Source organism: Stegostoma tigrinum, chromosome 22 (genome assembly GCF_030684315.1).
Source record: "Stegostoma tigrinum isolate sSteTig4 chromosome 22, sSteTig4.hap1, whole genome shotgun sequence".
Lineage (NCBI taxonomy): Eukaryota > Metazoa > Chordata > Chondrichthyes > Orectolobiformes > Stegostomatidae > Stegostoma > Stegostoma tigrinum.
This window is the reverse complement of record NC_081375.1, coordinates 41539800-41557405: the sequence shown is the minus strand read 5'-3', so window position 1 is coordinate 41557405 and position 17606 is coordinate 41539800. Positions and strand designations below refer to the sequence as shown.

The 17606-nt window shown below is 41.6% G+C and overlaps 1 protein-coding gene across 1 annotated transcript in view; it reads left to right on the top strand.

Annotated features, from left to right (window-relative positions):
* tbcd (tubulin folding cofactor D) overlaps positions 1 to 17606 on the top strand; it is a 125040-nt gene that overhangs the window by 39317 nt on the left and 68117 nt on the right. The window contains exons 11-15 of the mRNA XM_059653557.1: positions 7074 to 7105; positions 9434 to 9496; positions 10847 to 10923; positions 12322 to 12409; positions 14619 to 14737. Of these exons, the coding sequence (XP_059509540.1) occupies positions 7074 to 7105; positions 9434 to 9496; positions 10847 to 10923; positions 12322 to 12409; positions 14619 to 14737 (379 nt within the window). The remainder of the gene's footprint in view (positions 1 to 7073; positions 7106 to 9433; positions 9497 to 10846; positions 10924 to 12321; positions 12410 to 14618; positions 14738 to 17606) is intronic.

Below are 17606 nucleotides of genomic sequence, written 5' to 3'. Positions count from 1 at the left end.
GTAGATAGTACACACTGTTGCTACGGAGCGTCGGTGGTGGAGGGAGTGGATGCTTGTGGATGTACTGGAACAGTTTGGCTAGGGGAGTGGCACGTTCTGGAGGACAAGTCTTCAGTACTACTGCCAGAATGTTGTCAGGGCCGGAAGCCTTTGCCAATAAAGCGGGCTGCTTTGTCCTGAATGGTGTCAAGCTTCTTGTGTTATTGGGGCTGTACTCTTCCTGGCAAGTGGGGAGTATTCCATCACATTCCTGACTTGTGCCTTGTAGATAGGGGACAGGCTTTGAGGAGTCAGGAGGTGAGTTACTCGTTGCAGTATTGCCAGCTTCTGGCCTGCTGTTGTAGCCACTCTGTTAATGTGGTGAGTCCAGTTGAGTTTCTGATCTACAGTAACCCCCAGGATGTTGTTAGCAGGGGATTCAGTGATGATAACGCCATTGAGTGTCAAGGGGCGGTGGTTAGATTGTCTCTTCTTGGTGATGGTCATAGCCTGTCATTTGTCTGGCGTGAATGTCACTTGCCACTTGTCATCCCAAGCCTGAATATTGTCCAGCTCTTGTTGTAAGTGAACATGGACTGTTTCAGCATCTGAGGAGCCACGAATGGTGCTGAACTTTGTGCAATCATTGGTGAACATCCCCAGTACTGACCTTATGATGGAGAGAACGTCATTGATGAAGCAGCTGAAGATGGTTGGGCCTAGGACATTACCCTGAGTAACTCCTGCAGACATATCCTGGAGCTGAGATGACTGCCCTCCCACAACCATGACCATCTTCCTATGTGTCAGGTATGACTCCAAACACCTTAGCATTTTCCCCTTAATACCCACTGATTCCAGTTTTGCCAGGGCTCCTTGATGCCACACTCGGTCGAATGCAGCCTTGATATTAAGGGCTGTCACTCAACCTCACCTCTGGACTTCAGCTCTTTTGTCCATTTTTGAACCAAGGCTGTAATGAGGTCAGGAGCTGAGTAGCCCGGCAGAACCCAAACTGGGCGTCGCTGCACAGGTTATTGCTGAGCAAGTGCTGCTTGATAGCACTATTGATGACGCCTATCACTTTACTGAAGATTGAGCGTAGACTGATGGGGTGGTAATTGGCCAGGTTGGATTTGACTTGTTTTTTGTGTACAGGACATACTTGGGCAATTTTCCACATTGTCGGGTAGATACCTGTGTTGTAACAGTACTGGAACAGTTTGGCTAGGGGAGTGGCACGTTCTGGAGGACAAGTCTTCAGTACTATTGCCAGAATGTTGTCAGGGCCGGTAGCCTTTGCAGTATCCAGTGTCTCCAACCGTTTCTTGATATCATGTGAAGTGAATAAAATTGGCTAAAGACTGGTATCTGTGATGTGGGGACCACTGGATGAGGCCGGTGGGATCAACCACTTGGCAGTTCTGGTGGAAGATTGCTGCGAATGCTTCAGCCTTATCTTTTGCACTGATGTGTTGGTCTATTCCATCATTGAGTATGGGGATATTTGTGGAGTCTCCTCTTCCAGTGAATTGTTTAATTGTCCACCACCATTCTCGACTGGAGGTGACAGGACTGCAGAGCTTAGATCTGATCTGTTGGTTTTGGAATCACTTAGGTCTGTCTATCACTTGCTGCTTTCGCTGTTTGGCTGCAAGTAGCCCTGTTTGGTGGCTTCACCAGGTTGATACCTCATCTTCAGGTATGCCTGGTGCTGCCCCTGGCATGCCCTCCTGCACACTTCATTGAGCCCAGGTTGATCTCCTGGCTTGATGGTAATGGTTGAGTGGGGGATATGCCAGGCCATGAGGTTACAGATTGTGCTGGAGTACAATTCTGCTGCTGTTGATGGCCCACAGCGCCTCATGGATGCCCAGTTTTGAGTTGCTAGATCTGTGCAAAGTCTGTCCCATTAAGCACGGTGATAGTGCCACACAACACGATGGAGGTTGTTCTCAATGTGAAGGCAGGATTTTGCCTCCACGAGGGCTGTGCGATGGCCACTTACCGATACTGTCATGGACAGATGCAACTACAGCTGGCAGATTAGTAAGGATTAGGTCAAGTATGTTTCTCCCTCTTGTTGGTTCCCTCACCACCTGCTGCAGACCCAGGCAGCTATAAAGAACAAAGGAAATTACAGCACAGGAACAGGCCCTTCGGCCCTCCACACCTGCTCCGATCGAGATCCTCTATCTAAACCTGTCGCCTATTTTCCAAGGATCTATATCCCTCTGCTGCCTGCCCATTCATGTATCTGTTTAGATACATCTTAAATGACCCTATAGTGCCTGCCTCCTCCACTTCTTCTGACAACACGATCCAGGCAGCCACCACCCTCTGCCTAAAGAACTTTCCACGCATATCTCCCTTAAACTTTTCCCCTCTCACCTTGAAATCGTGACCCCTCGTAATTGAGTCCCCCACTCTGGGGAAAAAGCTTCTTGCTATCCACCCTGTCTATACCTCTCATGATTTTGTAAACCTCAATCAGGTCCCCCCGTCAACCTCCGTCTTTCTAATGTAAATAATCCTAATCTACTCAACCCCTCATCTTTGCTAGAGTCCTTCATAGCAGGCAACATCCTGGTGAACCTCCTCTGAACCCTGTCCAAAGCATCCACATGCTTTTGGTAATGTGGTGGCCAGAAAATGTACGCAGTATTCCAAATGTGGTCAAACCAAAGTCCGATACAACTGTAACATGACCTGCCAACTCTTGTGCTCAATACCCCGTCCGATGATTGAAAGCATGTCATATGCCTTCTTGACCACTCTATCCACCTGCATTGCCACTTTCAGGGTTCAATGGACCTGAACACCCAGATCTCTCTGTGCATCAGTTTTGCCCAGGACTTTTCCATTTACCATGTTCTGTAGGACTCAACCAGCTCGTTCAATAGTACTGCTGCTGAGCCACTCTTGGTGGTAGACATTGAAATTCCCCACCCAGCGTACATTTTGTACCCTTGCCGTCCTCAGTGCTTCCTCTAAGTGCTGTTCAACATGGGGGAGTACAGATTCATCAGCTGAGGGAGGACGGTATGTGGTAATCAGTAGGAGATTTCCTTGCCCATGTTTAACTTGAAGCCATGAGACTTCATGGCATCCGGAGTCAGTGTTGAGGACTCCTAGAGGAACACCCTCCCAACTGTATACCAAGGTGCCGTCCCCTCTGCTGGGTCTGTCCTGCCGGTGAGACAGACCATATCCAGGGACGGTGATGGTGGTGTCTGGGACATTGTTTGTAAAGTATGATTCGATGAGTATGACTGTTTCAGGCTTTTGCTCGACTAGTCTGTGAGACAGCTGTCCCAATTTTGGCACTAACCCCCACATGGTACTGAGGAGGACTTTGCAGGGTCGACAGTTCTGCTGTTGTCTTTTTTGGTGCCTACATCAATGCCAGGTGATCTGTCCATTTCCATTTCTTTGAGTCTTTGTCGCGATTGGTACAACTGAGTGGCTTGCTAGGCCATTTCAGAGGGCAGTTGGGAGTCACCCACATTGCTGTGGGTCTGGAGTCACATATAGGCCAGAACAGGTAAGGGTGGCAGTTTCCTTCCCTGAAGGACATTAGTAAACCAAATAGGTTTTTGCCAAATGAGATTTTAAGAGTATACACAATCAGAATACCCTTATCAACTTTATTTATTATTTCCTAACAGAATTCATTCAAGTCAGACAAACATGATTTGCCTTTAATAATTCTCTGCTGACTTTGACACATCTTCTGACTGCTAGTTAATTTTTCCCTCGATGGCTGTGTGACAATTTGCCTAGCGCCAACTTTAGGTTTATCTGTCTTCCTTTTTTCTGGACAGGCATGTAATATTTCTAATCCTCCAATCCTCTGGCGCTATCCTGTGTGCAAAGAAGATTGGAAGATTGTGTTCAGAGTCTGTATAGTTTCTGCCGTTAATTCCCTCGTTAGCCGACTATAATTTCATTCAGATTAGCTTACTTTTTTCCTTTTGAGTACTGCCACCTTCTGAAGTGGCACTTCTTTATCTATTTTTGTCTTATCTAATATCACCACTTGACCCTTTTTTACTGCTGTATTGTCAACATCTCTATTGAAGATAATGCTAAGTTCTCATTATTGTCTGTGCACTAAAATTATTTTTGTGATTCCTAATCACCACCACTCTCCTCTTGACTGACTTTTATCTTTTGTATTGTTATGAACTATTTACATTCCCTTTTTTGTTAGTGACTAACTTATTCTCTTACTCTCTCTTTACCCAATTCATTTCCTTTTTTTAGATATCCCTTGTGCTTATTGTTTTTGGCTTTGTTCACTGTATTCATGCATATATTTGTAAGAACTTCTGTTTCATTTTCATTTTTACGTCTGTCATCGTCTGCTTTATCACTGGTTCTGTACCCCTCATAGGAAAATGCATATCCTGTACCTGAACCATCTCAACCTTCAGCCCCTCCCCTTAATATTCACTTACTACTTTGTTTACCAATTTTGATTTTAGTCCACCAGGCCAGATCCCTTATCAACTTAATTGATTTAAAACAGTTCCAGGTTTGATTACATTGTAATCATTGTCCCACAAATACTCTCCTGCTAAATCACTTTCTGCTTGCTCCAATTCATTATTCATAACTAGATCCAACACTGTTTCTTTTCTCATTGGGCTGAAAGCAAAAAAGTTTTCCTGTATGTATATTATGAGTTTCTCCCCATTTTAGTCCTTTCCACTGTTAATATTCCAGTACTTAAGTATTCAATCATTGCGACTCTTTTGTTCTTGCGTCTTTCTCTAATTTACCTGAAAATTTGATTTTCTTTCTCCTTTCCACTTTTTAGACAATAGACAATAGGTGCAGGAGTACGCCATTCGGCCCTTCGAGCCAGCACCACCATTCATTATGATCATGGCTGATTATCCACAATCAGTATCCTGTTCCTACCTAATCCCCATAACCCTTGATTCCACTATCTTTAAGACCTCTATCCATCTCTTTCTTGAAACTATCCAGAGACTTGGCCTCCACTGCCTTCTGGGGCAGAGCATTCCAAATGTCCACCACTCTCTGGGTGAAGAAGTTTTTCCTCAACTCTGTTTTAAATGGCCTACCCCTTATTTTTAAACTGTGTCCTCTGGTTCTGGACTCCCCCATCAACGGAAACATGCTTCCTGCCTCCAGAGTGTCCAAACCCTTAATAATCTTGCACGTCTCAATCAGATCCCTTCTCATCCTTCTAAACTGAAGTGTGTACAAGCCCAGTCGCTCCAATCTTTCAACATATGATAGTCCTGCCATTCTGGGAATTGACCTCGTGAACCTACGCTGCACTCCCTCAATAGCCAGAATGTCCTTCCTCAAATTTGGAGACCACAAATGCACCAGGGCCCTGTACAGCTGCAGAAGGGCCTCTTTACTCCTATACTCAATTCCTCTTGTTATGAAGGCCAGCATGCCATTAGCTTTCTTTACTGCCTGCTGTGCCTGCTTGCTTTTATTGACTGATGTACAAGAACACCTGGATCTCGTTGTACTTCCCCTTTACCTAACTTGAATCCATTTAGATAGTAATCTGCCTTCCTGTTCTTGCCGCCAAAGTGGATATCCACATTAAACTGCATCTGCCATGCATCCGTCCACTCACCTAGCCTGTCCAAGTCACCCTGTATTCTCATAACATCTTCCTCACATTTCACCCTGCCACCCAGCTTGGTGTCATCAGCAAATTTGCTAATATTACTTTTAATGCCTTCACCTATATCATTAATGCATATTATAAACAACTGCGGTCCCAGCACTGAACCTTTTGGTACCCCACTGGTCACTGCCTGCCATTCCGAAAGGGACCCATTTATCACTACTCTTTGCTTCCTGTCAGCCAGCCAATTTTCAATCTGAGTCAGTATTTTGCCCCCAATACCATGTGCCCTAATTTTGTTCACCAATCTCCTATGCAGGACTTTATCAAAGGCTTTCTGAAAGCCCAGGTACACTACATCCATTGGCTCTCCCTTGTCCATCTTCATAGTTACATCCTCAAAAAATTCCAGAAGATTACTCAAGCACAATTTCCCCTTCGTTAAACCATGCTGACTCTGACCTATCCTGTTACTGCTATCTAAATGAGTTGTAATTTCATCTTTTATAATTGAGTCCAGCATCTTTCCCACCACTAACGTCAGGCTAACCGGTCTATAATACCCTGTTTTCTCTCTCCCTCCTTTCATGAAAAGTGGGACAACATTAGCCGCCCTTCAATCCACAGGAACTAATCTCTAGAACATTGGAAAATGATTACGAATACGTCCACGATTTCTAGAGCCACCTCCTTTTTGCTGGCCTGTTGTGTATATCTATAAGCCTAATAACTCCTGTGTTGTTACTCGATTCTAATCTATTAAATCTGCTTTTGACCTCCTAATTACATCATTCTGTAGATGTTTATTTAATCAATACTGTCACACTCCTCTCCTTTTCCTTTTCCATACCTTTTTCTGAATGCCTTACCAGATATTTTGTTCCCCATTCCCCCTTTCTTTGAAGCAGCTCTCTGTTATTTCTACTACACCCTTGTGGCAACTTGTGCCACAGCTCACCAACTTTATTAACTCACGTTATGTGCATCACAAGTTGTTTATCTTCCCATAGACTGTTCGCCACCTGTCTCCCAGTTTCTGTCTGAGCGAAACCAGGATAAAACACACCACTTAAAGCCACAGCATTGTCACACTATGTGTAATGTTGTTCTCACAGTCAGCAGCTCATGTATGGCAATTCCAAAACTAACATTGTAACACAGATTTCATAACTAATAGTTAAGAACTTCTTGTTCAGGTAATTCTGAATGCAAACCCAGATAGGAAGCACACATCTTAAAGCATTTTATACTTTATATCAGTAGAACTGATCTGTACGTCACTGTTATGGATTAATTACAACTCTCTTGTTGGGAATGCATCATCAGTCTGTATCAACAGACACTTACACTGGGAACATCAGGTTTCTTACATTTTTGGGGCAACAAGAACACCTGTGACAGTAATGGCAACCAGTTTCTGTGGTTATGATTTTGATTAAAAACAATGATCTTATTTGTTTTTCATATTCTGTAGGGGGTTTGGTGGAGCATTTATGAGACCAGCAGGTGAGTTGAGAAATGTATCCCCTTAAGTTCTTTTATAAGAATATCATCTGAATCTCAAAATTCTACTCTAATTGATAATTCATATCCAAGTGTTTGCTTCTTTCTATATATTATTGTAAGCTATTCTCCAGTATTTCAGACATATCAAAATATAAACTTTGTTTATTATTATTTTATAACTGATAGAAATTTTAAACTGCAGTAACTTGATTCCATTTAGGTATTTGCTATCTAGTCATTGAGAACGTGATAATCAAATCACCTAATGTCTTGCTGCCATCAAATATAATATGCCTTAGGCTTTTCTGTAAACAGTACTAACATTATGTGGCACCTTTTTATAATGTCAGTTTTGCTGTCAGGCACTTTGGGACAATGAGGCATTTTTGAAGAGTAGCAAGTTTTTAACATTGAACTCTTGTGCCCCTACTTCAAACTGAAAGTGAAGTTTCAGATGATAGCAAGGGGTCTATTAAGCACTAGTACTTACTTCTCCTACTTGTATCTAACTCAAACATGAGGAGGTAATCACAGAAACGATAGAAAAATCCTGGGGTGTTCCTTCAGTATACAGAACATCTTGGTTTTTGTCCACACCAAATACCAACAATTCACAAACATGGAAATTCAAGGCAAAAAATCTACGTGAGCATCTCTTCAATCCTTGTTCTATCTTTCAACATATTCAGTTCAAGTCTACTTTTATTTTTGAAATCTCTTGGGGAGGAAAGTGAATATTGTCAATGTAATTTTAAATGTAACCTATTAATTAGTTGATTGTTTACTGAAGTCTTGTTTCATTTCTGTGAGCTGATTTCAAAATGTGATGACTGCTGCTGCTTAGTACACTGAATGTTGTCCCACTTCTGCACCCCTTAAAACACAATGTTAGACATTGCAAAAAAAAATTAAGCCTTATGTTTGAAAGTTAGTGATGTTTTCAAAGCAATGTATTCTAAATGGTGTGATTTATTTTGTGGATTTAACAGAGGAAGGAATTTTGTTACATAGAGAGCTTAGAGAAGGTGAAGGTGAGAATTAATAAAGGGGTTCAAAATCAGATATAGTTCATAAGACAAAATTTTTGCTAGTCCAGAAAGGTCATTAACAGGGTAACACACATTGTTCACCTTAAAACATTGGTGAGGTGAGATTTATTTTGAACACAAATTGTTATGCTGCAGCTGTACAAAACTCTGGTGCGGCCGCACTTGGAGTATTGCATACAGTTCTGGTCACCACATTATAAGAAGGATGTGGAAGCTTTGGAAAGGGTGCAGAGGAGATTTAGTAGGATGTTGCCTGGTCTGGAGGGAAGGTCTTACGAGGAAAGGCTGAGGGACTTGAGGCTGTTTTAGCTGGAGAGAAGGTTGAGAGGTGACTTAATTGAGACATATAAAATAATCAGAGGGTTAGATAGGGTGGCTAGGGAGAGCCTTTTTCCTAGGATGGTGACGGCGAGCACGAGGGGGCATAGCTTTAAATTGAGGGGTGAAAGATATAGGACAGATGTCAGAGGTAGTTTCTTCACTCAGAGAGTAGTAAGGGAATGGAACGCTTTGCCTGCAACGGTAGTAGATTCACCAACTTTAAGTACATTTAAGTCATCATTGGACAAGCATATGAACGTACATGGAATAGTGTAGGTTAGATGGGCTTCAGATCAGTATGACAGATCGGCACAACATCGAGGGCCGAAGGGCCTGTACTGTGCTGTAATGTTCTATGTTCCTTGAGTACACTTGCCTAAAAGAAAAGTATTTTCAGTTTTAATAACAACTTTGAGAAGAGATTTGGATAAAAACATGATGGAGTAAGATTTATAAGACTGTACGAAAATGGCGGGGGAATGAAAGTTATTGGATAATTTTTTCAAGGAAATGGTACGTGCATGATAGGGTGAATGGCTGTATGATTGAAGCATTCAGTAAATTCCTTCCTGAATTGTATAAATAAACTTGCTTCTAATTTTTCTGATGTTGTAACTGCTATTGATGCAAGAAGTTTTTTTGAAATTGGGCGATAGCTTTTTCACTTTTTTGACTTCACCCAGAAGATTCTGTGGGTTGATTGGAGTAGAGGCTTCACCACGTCTGGATGCATCAGTCAGAATAGACTTTATCTTTGTGATTTTTTGTACATCTGTATCTACATGATTAGGATGATCAAATCGTCTCTTATTTTAAAATATAAACTGATTATATTTCTTTGAAAGTTTGCCATTGATGAATGCCATATTTATTTATGAATTTGGATGAGTACTTTTGAAAATGGACTAATTATAAAAATATCACTAACTAGATAAATTATTTTCCCATTTTTTGGCAGTTTGCTGTTTCATTGAGAGAATGTCACTGTCAAAAATGCCTTTGAAGAATGACCCTATAATTGGTAAGCTGTTTTCAATATATTATTTGAAACCTGTCATTACACAATGTTTATTGCTTGTCTTTAATAATAAAGTCAGTAGTAAATGTTGTACCAAATGGGTACCAGTTAGGAATTTCAATAAATAGAACTTGCAGAATCAGGTTCCATTTAAACAAATCAATTCAATATATTTTGGACATCATTCATGTTGAGGGATTGACTATTTTAGCTGACTAAGTTCAGCAATGATGTGCAACTGGAAGGATAAAGAAAGTCTGGAGAAATAGAGCAGGAAATTTTAAAAAAGCTTTGTGACCCACACTGGCTTACAATCATGTCAGTTTTTGACGCTGTCTGCGCATTCCTTTGTTAGAATCAATTCATCTAAAAAAAACAAAATAAAGCAGTTATTATTAATAGGATGTATGTGCCATTTCAAAAAAAATGAGCTGTTATTTTTACACTGAATGCATACATCTACAGCAATGATGTAATAATGCAGGATATTTTGCTTTATACAGTAATACTGATGCGGAATTTTTATTCATTCATTCATGGCATGAGGACATTACCGGTTAGGCTGTTTGCAACAAATATAATCTTAGCCTACAGGCATACTTACTGTTTAAAATTTAAAATACAGGTCAAAAAAAACAGGGTTAACCTGAAACAAAAATTGAAAATGTTTAAGAAACTCAACAGGGCTGGCAACATCTGTGTAGAGAGAAACAGGATTAATGTTTGCAGCCAATATGACTTCCTCATCACTAAAAAGGGTTGCAAAATGATGGTTTTTGTGCTGTTGAAAAGGGAAAGGAGTTAGTGAAATAGATGGTGAGGGTGCCAGGCGTAAAGGAGAAATGGGTAGGCTCTGCTGAAATGAAAGCAGGCAAGACATGGGTGGGGGAAGATCAAGGTGGAGGACAGAGGTCATGCTGAGTTCTTGAACTCAATGTTCAGTCGTGAAGACTGTACTGTGTCTCAGTGGAAAATGAGGCGCAGTTCTTCCAGCTTACATTGCATTTTGTTGGATCGATGGAGCAGGCTCAGGTAGCAATATTAACATAGGAGCAAGAAGATGTTTTGAAATGGCAAACAACTAGAAAGTCAGGGTCATTCTTAGAGTGAAGATGTTCAGAATCTGGTCACTTGGTCTGTTTTTTAGTCATCCTGACGTGAAGAACACTCACATTGTGAGCAGTGAATTCTGCAGAAATCAACCATTGCTTGCCTAAACACTGAATTTTCTTTGGCTTATATGATTGTTTGTCTTTGAGAACAAAAATGTTTATTGTTTAATTCAGGAAATAGCCTCTCTAAGTTGAGCGTGTCTTATTCCGTATGTATTTCTACAAAATTTCTTTTGATTAGATGAATGGCAGTGGCTTATTGATGACAGTCTGAAAAGCATACATCACTTTACCAGCACTGCAAAGCAGAAAATCAAGGTATTATATCCTATTTTGGTCTTTCTTATTTCATATCGAGTTGTAGAAGTTGAATATGCCAACTGAGTGGCACACTATAAATTTGAGTAACAGAAAGTTAGGTCTTAAATGTATATGAGCCCAGAATGTTTGCTAGACAGTCGTTATTCCAGTGTGGGTGGGAGTTGCGCATGGGGACTGTGTGGAATCGCTATTCCTTCAAAGGAATTCCCTGGGAAATTGAATAGGGCATGGAGCAATTCCTTCACACCCGGAACCCTCTGAAAACCTCATGAAATAGGAAACTTTGGATGGTTCCATGAATTTAAAGAAAACAGTTTTGGAGGAACGGTTTGAGCATTAAATTGATAGTCTAATTCCTGAGTAACCATTAAATTAGCCCTGCACTTCCATTTCACATTCCGAATACTACTCCTCCCCAAGATCCCTTTAGACTCCTTGGGACTTGCCCCAAATTCAAGCTTAACCCCTCCTTGAACCTAGCTGCTCACAGGGCCCAATGGCAGACTCCGCACACACTGGACCTCTCCACCACCCACTACCCTCAGCCCCCAGCCTGATGCTCTGCAAGAGATGTTTCTTGCATCCACTACAACATACTCTCAACGTGGGCATCAGTTACTGTGCAACCTGGCACCCAACCATTTGACATTCTATCCCCTTCCCAAATAGCATACTATCCAGTGAGCACTCTACACCATTATCATCTAGTATCTTATCCCTTCTGCAGTTGAAACCCTGCTTAGTTGGCATTCCATTCTCTATCTTCCCTCCACCATTTGTATTACTATCCCTGCCACCGTATCCCTCCCTAGTTGGCACCCTTCCTAATAGGGAACATAGACATCCATCGCCCTATCATTTGGCATGTTACCGTTCCAACACCCTAACATTGCACACAAGTTATCAGCTTACAGTTTGACAGCAGCTGTCGAAGTGGCTTGTTGGACTCCTAAATTTCTGAATATGGCAATTGACTACTGTGGAAAGGGGGCATGGTTTGCTTTCCTTGATAGTTTGACGAAATGAAAGAGCTGTCAGAATGGAAGTACAGCTCCATATTCTGAAGGAGCTCTGAGCAAAATCTTGTGGAGCTCCCTTCTTTCATAAAACAGTGGTGGAGTAGCGATCTGCCTGAGACACAATGCATTTATTTGTGTAATCTGCATGAGATTGCTACTACTGAGAAAATCTGGCTCAATGTTCCAGACTATGTTCCAGTATATTTTGTGCTGAGTTTTATAAACACTACTGTGATTACAGTTTATATTTTGTTTTGTCACCACCACTTTCCCTTATTGTAACACTTCAAAATCAGTGCAGTTGTTACTTTGCTTGTACAAATTGAATTACTCAAGTCTAATCGTTGTCAAATAGTAATAATCCCTGTGTGTTCAGTTTCAGGAAGCTGTGATCTCAGCACTGACTGCTTTGTGCAATGAGTACTATCAAACTGCCCAGGGAACTGCAGATCCTGAAATACAGAGTAAGGAATTCGTTTGGTATGGTGTTGTTCAAATTCATTTGTAAATTTTGCCCCCAGTATTTTGTGTTTTTTTTTAAAGGTTTGAATCCACTTTATTTGATCCTTGTTCAGTTTAATTTAATGTTACTATTATCAATTCAAGTCTCAATTTCTTTTGCATAATATGTGCATGCCTGTTCATTTCCTTCAAACCACTTGGACTCGAGCATCCAACTAAAAGATAAATAGTAATGTCCACATGCATTATTTCAGCATTCATTCCAAAATAAATCATTTTATAAGTTCAATTAATGACATGTTACTTTCCTGAGATTGCTTCTAACAGAGATACATCTGCCGTCAGGTGTCATGTGTTTAAATGTTTACCTTGCATGATGGTGATCCTGTACAGAAATTAGCTTCAGACCCATTCCTATATTTCTTTGACAGCACCAGAGATCAATGTAACAAGAAAGATTTGTAGTCAGATATATGGTGTCAACCAGTTTCCAATAAATATGATTTTCACTGTTCAAAAAGTGATTGTATAATTGATAATAAAACAAATTGACCAAGGAATGCATAAAACTATTTCTATTAATACAGTTTTGATTGTGTTGGCCTCCGTGCATTTGCTTATTTAATGGACTTGTAAGAATCAAGTTATTAAATGTATTAAGTTTGTCAGTATTTACTTTGTGTAAGTATGTGACAACCTGTGCCAATCTCCTGTGTCACATACAAAGCACACATACAAAAATGAATGTAGGAGTGATTTGTAATGTTGGACTGAGTCTCACATTTAGAATAGAATATCTTTAATCGTCACATATAATTCAGGGACTATCGTGAAAGTTTAAACATCGTCAATTACAGTGCCAACTTAGATACATAAGTACCTAGGCATAGCTTCTTTTGTGACAAGATTTTAGACAATACAGAAATGAAATGTCCAGCATGACAGGAAAGAGTTCAGTACTGCAGACCACGCTGACACAAAGCTTCCAGTTCACACCAGGCCCTGGCTCCATACCGTGTCAGTGACACACCATGCCTGGAGGCTGCTGTAGGAGGTGGGGAGATTGCCATCTCACAAGGAGTTGATGCCAGAGGCTGGGGATCATTGCTCACTGGAGGCTGGGATTCTTTGCTCCTTGCCGGAGGTTGGAGTCGAAGGGCAAAAAAAGGGAGAAGACAAAAGCTTGAGGCAAAGGAAAAAGAGAAGAGAAAGAAAAGAAAGAGCGAGTGGAGCAGACAGGATCCCGCTGGAGCGACCCACTCTGCTGCCATCTTGCAAAATTTGTTACAAACTATGCAGTTTAACACACTTAGACGTAAGGTCATAAAATTATGTGCTTTGAAGCTATTGTAACTCTTAATAACAGATGCTGTTTGGCCAACTGAATTCATTAATTTTCTCACTTTAACAAATTAATCCCCTTCCCCCTTGCAATTTATAGGAACATAAGAGTACTTCATTCAGTCCCTCAAGCCTGCTCTGCTATGCTGGGTCATAGAAGTTTGTGCATCTCAACACCATTTTCCTCTGTTTCCCCATATCCCTTCATGTCATTAATATCTAGAAATGTATCCTTTACATACTCAATGACTGACTATGGAATAGACGTGAGATTCACCAACTTCTGAGTAAAGAAATTCTCATCTCAGACCTAAATGGTTTTCCCGTTACTCCAAGAACTCCCACTCCCACCCAGCCAAGGGAAGTATGCATTCTATGCCTACACTGTCTCATCCTTTAAAAGTTTTGCCAGCTTCAGTGAGTAAGTTTCACTTTATAAACTCAGGAGAATGCAGACAGTCTCCTCAGTATCTCAATTTACAGCAATCCATCCATACCATTCATTTTGGAAGGTCAAATTTGAATGCAAAATACAGGGTTAATGGCAGGATTCTCGGCAGTGTGGACGATCAGAAGGATCTTGGGGTCCACGTCCATAGATCCCTCAAAGTTGCTACCCAAGTTGATAGGCTTGTAAGGAAGGCTTTCGGTGTGTTGGCTTTCTTTGGCAGGGGAATTGAGTTGATGAGCTGTGAGGTAATGCTGCAGCTCTATAAAACTTTGGTTGGACCACACTTGGAATATTATGTTCAGTTCTGGTCACCTCATTATAGAAAAGATGTGGAAGCTTTAGAGAGGCGCCGAGGAGATTTACCAGGATCAAGGTGGCAAGTTTTGACTTTATTTCTTTTCCTAATTTTACATCTTCAGATAAGCTAGTGGACAAATATATTTCAGAACTTCAACTTTCTGAAGAAATGACTCGCTGTGGATATTCTTTGGCTTTGGGTGCACTTCCTAAATTTATGCTCAATGGTAAACTCCACCAGGTAAGATTAAAGATATTTATAGCTTTTAAGTAGCAAGTAATCAATATAGTATTATTCAAAATATAACAGGTACACACTGGTTGACAAAATATTACATTTCTATCTCGAGCAATCCTTGTGACGATGAAGATTTTAAGTATTTCCAACCTTGTGATTAGTAGTGTTTTTTAAAGCATTTATTTGCTGTAATAGGAAAATGACTTACTAAAATTGTATGATGGTTATTTAAAAAAAACTTCAACATTTTCTCCAAATATTGTACTTCTGAAAATAACTTGAAGAGTCAATGATTTATAAAGTTATGCCCAGACATGTAGTGGCATCATTCCACTTGATTCAAACATTTAATGTTTTGACTCTTCTATAAATTGGAGCTAGAACTAATATGGCTAATTGCCAGGGCAGTTATGTGATGACTTGATGACTGTGCTACATCCCTCTATATTTGAACCTGAATAAATGCTTTAAGATGTGTATCCATTTTTGACAAAAATCGGGGAAAAGATCAAGATAATGTGAAGATTATTTAACACAAGTTAAGAAAATGGATGCAAAAAGCAATGTAAGAAACCATAAGCAACCCAAAATTTGCTTCTTTATATTGTTCCTGACATGATGACGGATGTGTTTGAGTGCATTACTATCAGGAAGGAAGACAGTTAACACGACAAAAGATGAGGAAGATGAGATTGGCAAGGTGAAAGATGAAGGAAATAAGAACCAAAAGAACGGCAGATGCAGTAAATCAGGAACAAAAGCAGAAGTTCCTGGAAAAGCCCAGCATGTCTGGCGCATCTGTGAAGAAAAAATTCAGAGCTAACGTTTCGGGTCCGGTGACCCGTCCTCAGAACTGATGGTAGCTGGGAAAACGTCAGTTTATATGCAGAAAATAGGGAGGGGACTGGGGTAGGGAGTAAATAATAGGATAGATCCTAAAGAGAGAGAAGAACAGTTGAACAGACAAAAGAGTTGGTAATGATCTGGCTGGGTGGGTAGATAGTTGTTAATGGGGATTGTTAGTGACAAACAACAAGTAGTGTGTCATGGCAGGCTATGTGATAAAAAGGCCTGGTACGTGGGGTAGGGGATAGGACTTGGGAGAGTTTAGACTCTAAAATTATTGAACTTGATATTAAGTTCAGATGGCTGCAGGGTCCCCAAGCGGAAAATGAGGTGGTGTTCTTTCAACTTGCACTGAGCTTTGCTGGAATACTGCAGCAAACCGGCAGCAGAGATGTTGGCCAGGGAACAGGGTGGTGTGTCGAAGTGGCAGGCAACAGGTAGCTCAGGGTCTTCATTACAAGTAGAATATAGATGTTCTGTGAAGCAGTCATCCAGTCTACATTTCATTTCCCTAATGTAGAGGAGACCACATTGTGAGCAGCAAATGCACTAGACTAGATTCTGGGAAGAGAGGTGAAGTGCTGCTTCACCTGCAAGGTATGCTTTGGCTCTTGAATACTGGGGAGTGAGGAGGTATATGGACAGGTGTTGCACCTTCGCTGTTCACAGGAGAAGGTGCCTCAGGGCTGTGGGAAATGTTAGGGGTGAAGGAAGTGTGGACCAGGGTGTCCTGAAGGGAACGGTCCCTGCGGAAGGCAGACAAGGGAGGGGAATATGTGTCTGGTGGTGGCATCTCGCTAAAGGTGGCAGAAGTGACATCTGATGATCTTCTGGATGTGGATGCTGGTGGGATGGTAGGTAGGACAAGGGGACCCCCCTCGCTGTTGCGGGAGGGAAGAGAAGGGGTGAGGGTTGAAGTGTGGGAGATGGCTCGGACCTGGTTGAGGTCCCTGTTGACAAAGGTGCAAGGGAATCCTTGGTCGAGGAAGAAGATGGACATTTTGGCGGCTCCCTTGTCGAAGTTGGCCTCATCTGAACATATACACGGAGACAGAGGAATTGAGAATGGGATGGAGTCTATACAGGAAGCATGGTGTGAGGATGTATAGCCCAGGTAGCTGTGGGAGTTAGTGGCTTTATACTGAATATTGATGACCAGTCTATCCCCAGAAACATTGAGGAAGGGAAGGGAGATAGACCAGGTGAAAGTGAGGGCAAAGTGGAAATCGGAAGCGAAATTGATGAACTTTTCCAATTGCAGACCAGAGAGGGAAGCAGCACCAAAGATATCATCAATGTATCGGTGAAAGAGTTGTGGGTGGGGTTCGGAATAGACTGGAACAAGGAATGCTCCACAGACCCCACGAGGAGGCAGGCATGACTAGGGCCGACACGGATACCCATGGTCACCCGTCTTACCCGAAGAAAATGACAGGGGTTAAAAGAAAATATTTTGAGGGTGGGTACGAGTTCGGCCCAGCGAAGGATGGTGGTGGTGGGTGGGGATGGTTCAAGTCTTTGCTCCAGGAAGAAGCAGAGAGCCCGAAGATCCATCTGGTGGGGAATGGACGTGTGAAGGGATTGCACGTCCATGATAAAGAGGATGCAGCTGGAACCGGCAAACTGAAAGTTCTGAAACTAGTGTAAAGTGTCAGAAGAATTGCGATATAAGTGGGCAGGGTCTGGACCAGGGGAGAAAAGACCAAGTCAAGTTAGGAAAAGATGTATTCTGTGGGGCAGGAGCAGGCTGAAACAATGGGTCTGCCTGTACAGCCTTGTTTGTGGATTTTTGGAAGGAGATAGAAGTGAGGTATGCGGGGCTGGGGGACTATTAGCTTGGAAACAGTGGGGGGAGATCAATGGATGTGATGAAGGATTTGAATTTAATAAAAAGCTTGGATGGAAATGCCAAAGTGCAGAGAATTCAGTCAAGAATTCGAGAGCAGGAACACAATGGCTAAAGTAACAGCAGCACCAACAGGTGATGGAGCATGATGATGGACTGGCAAGGAGAAGTCTGCTGGTG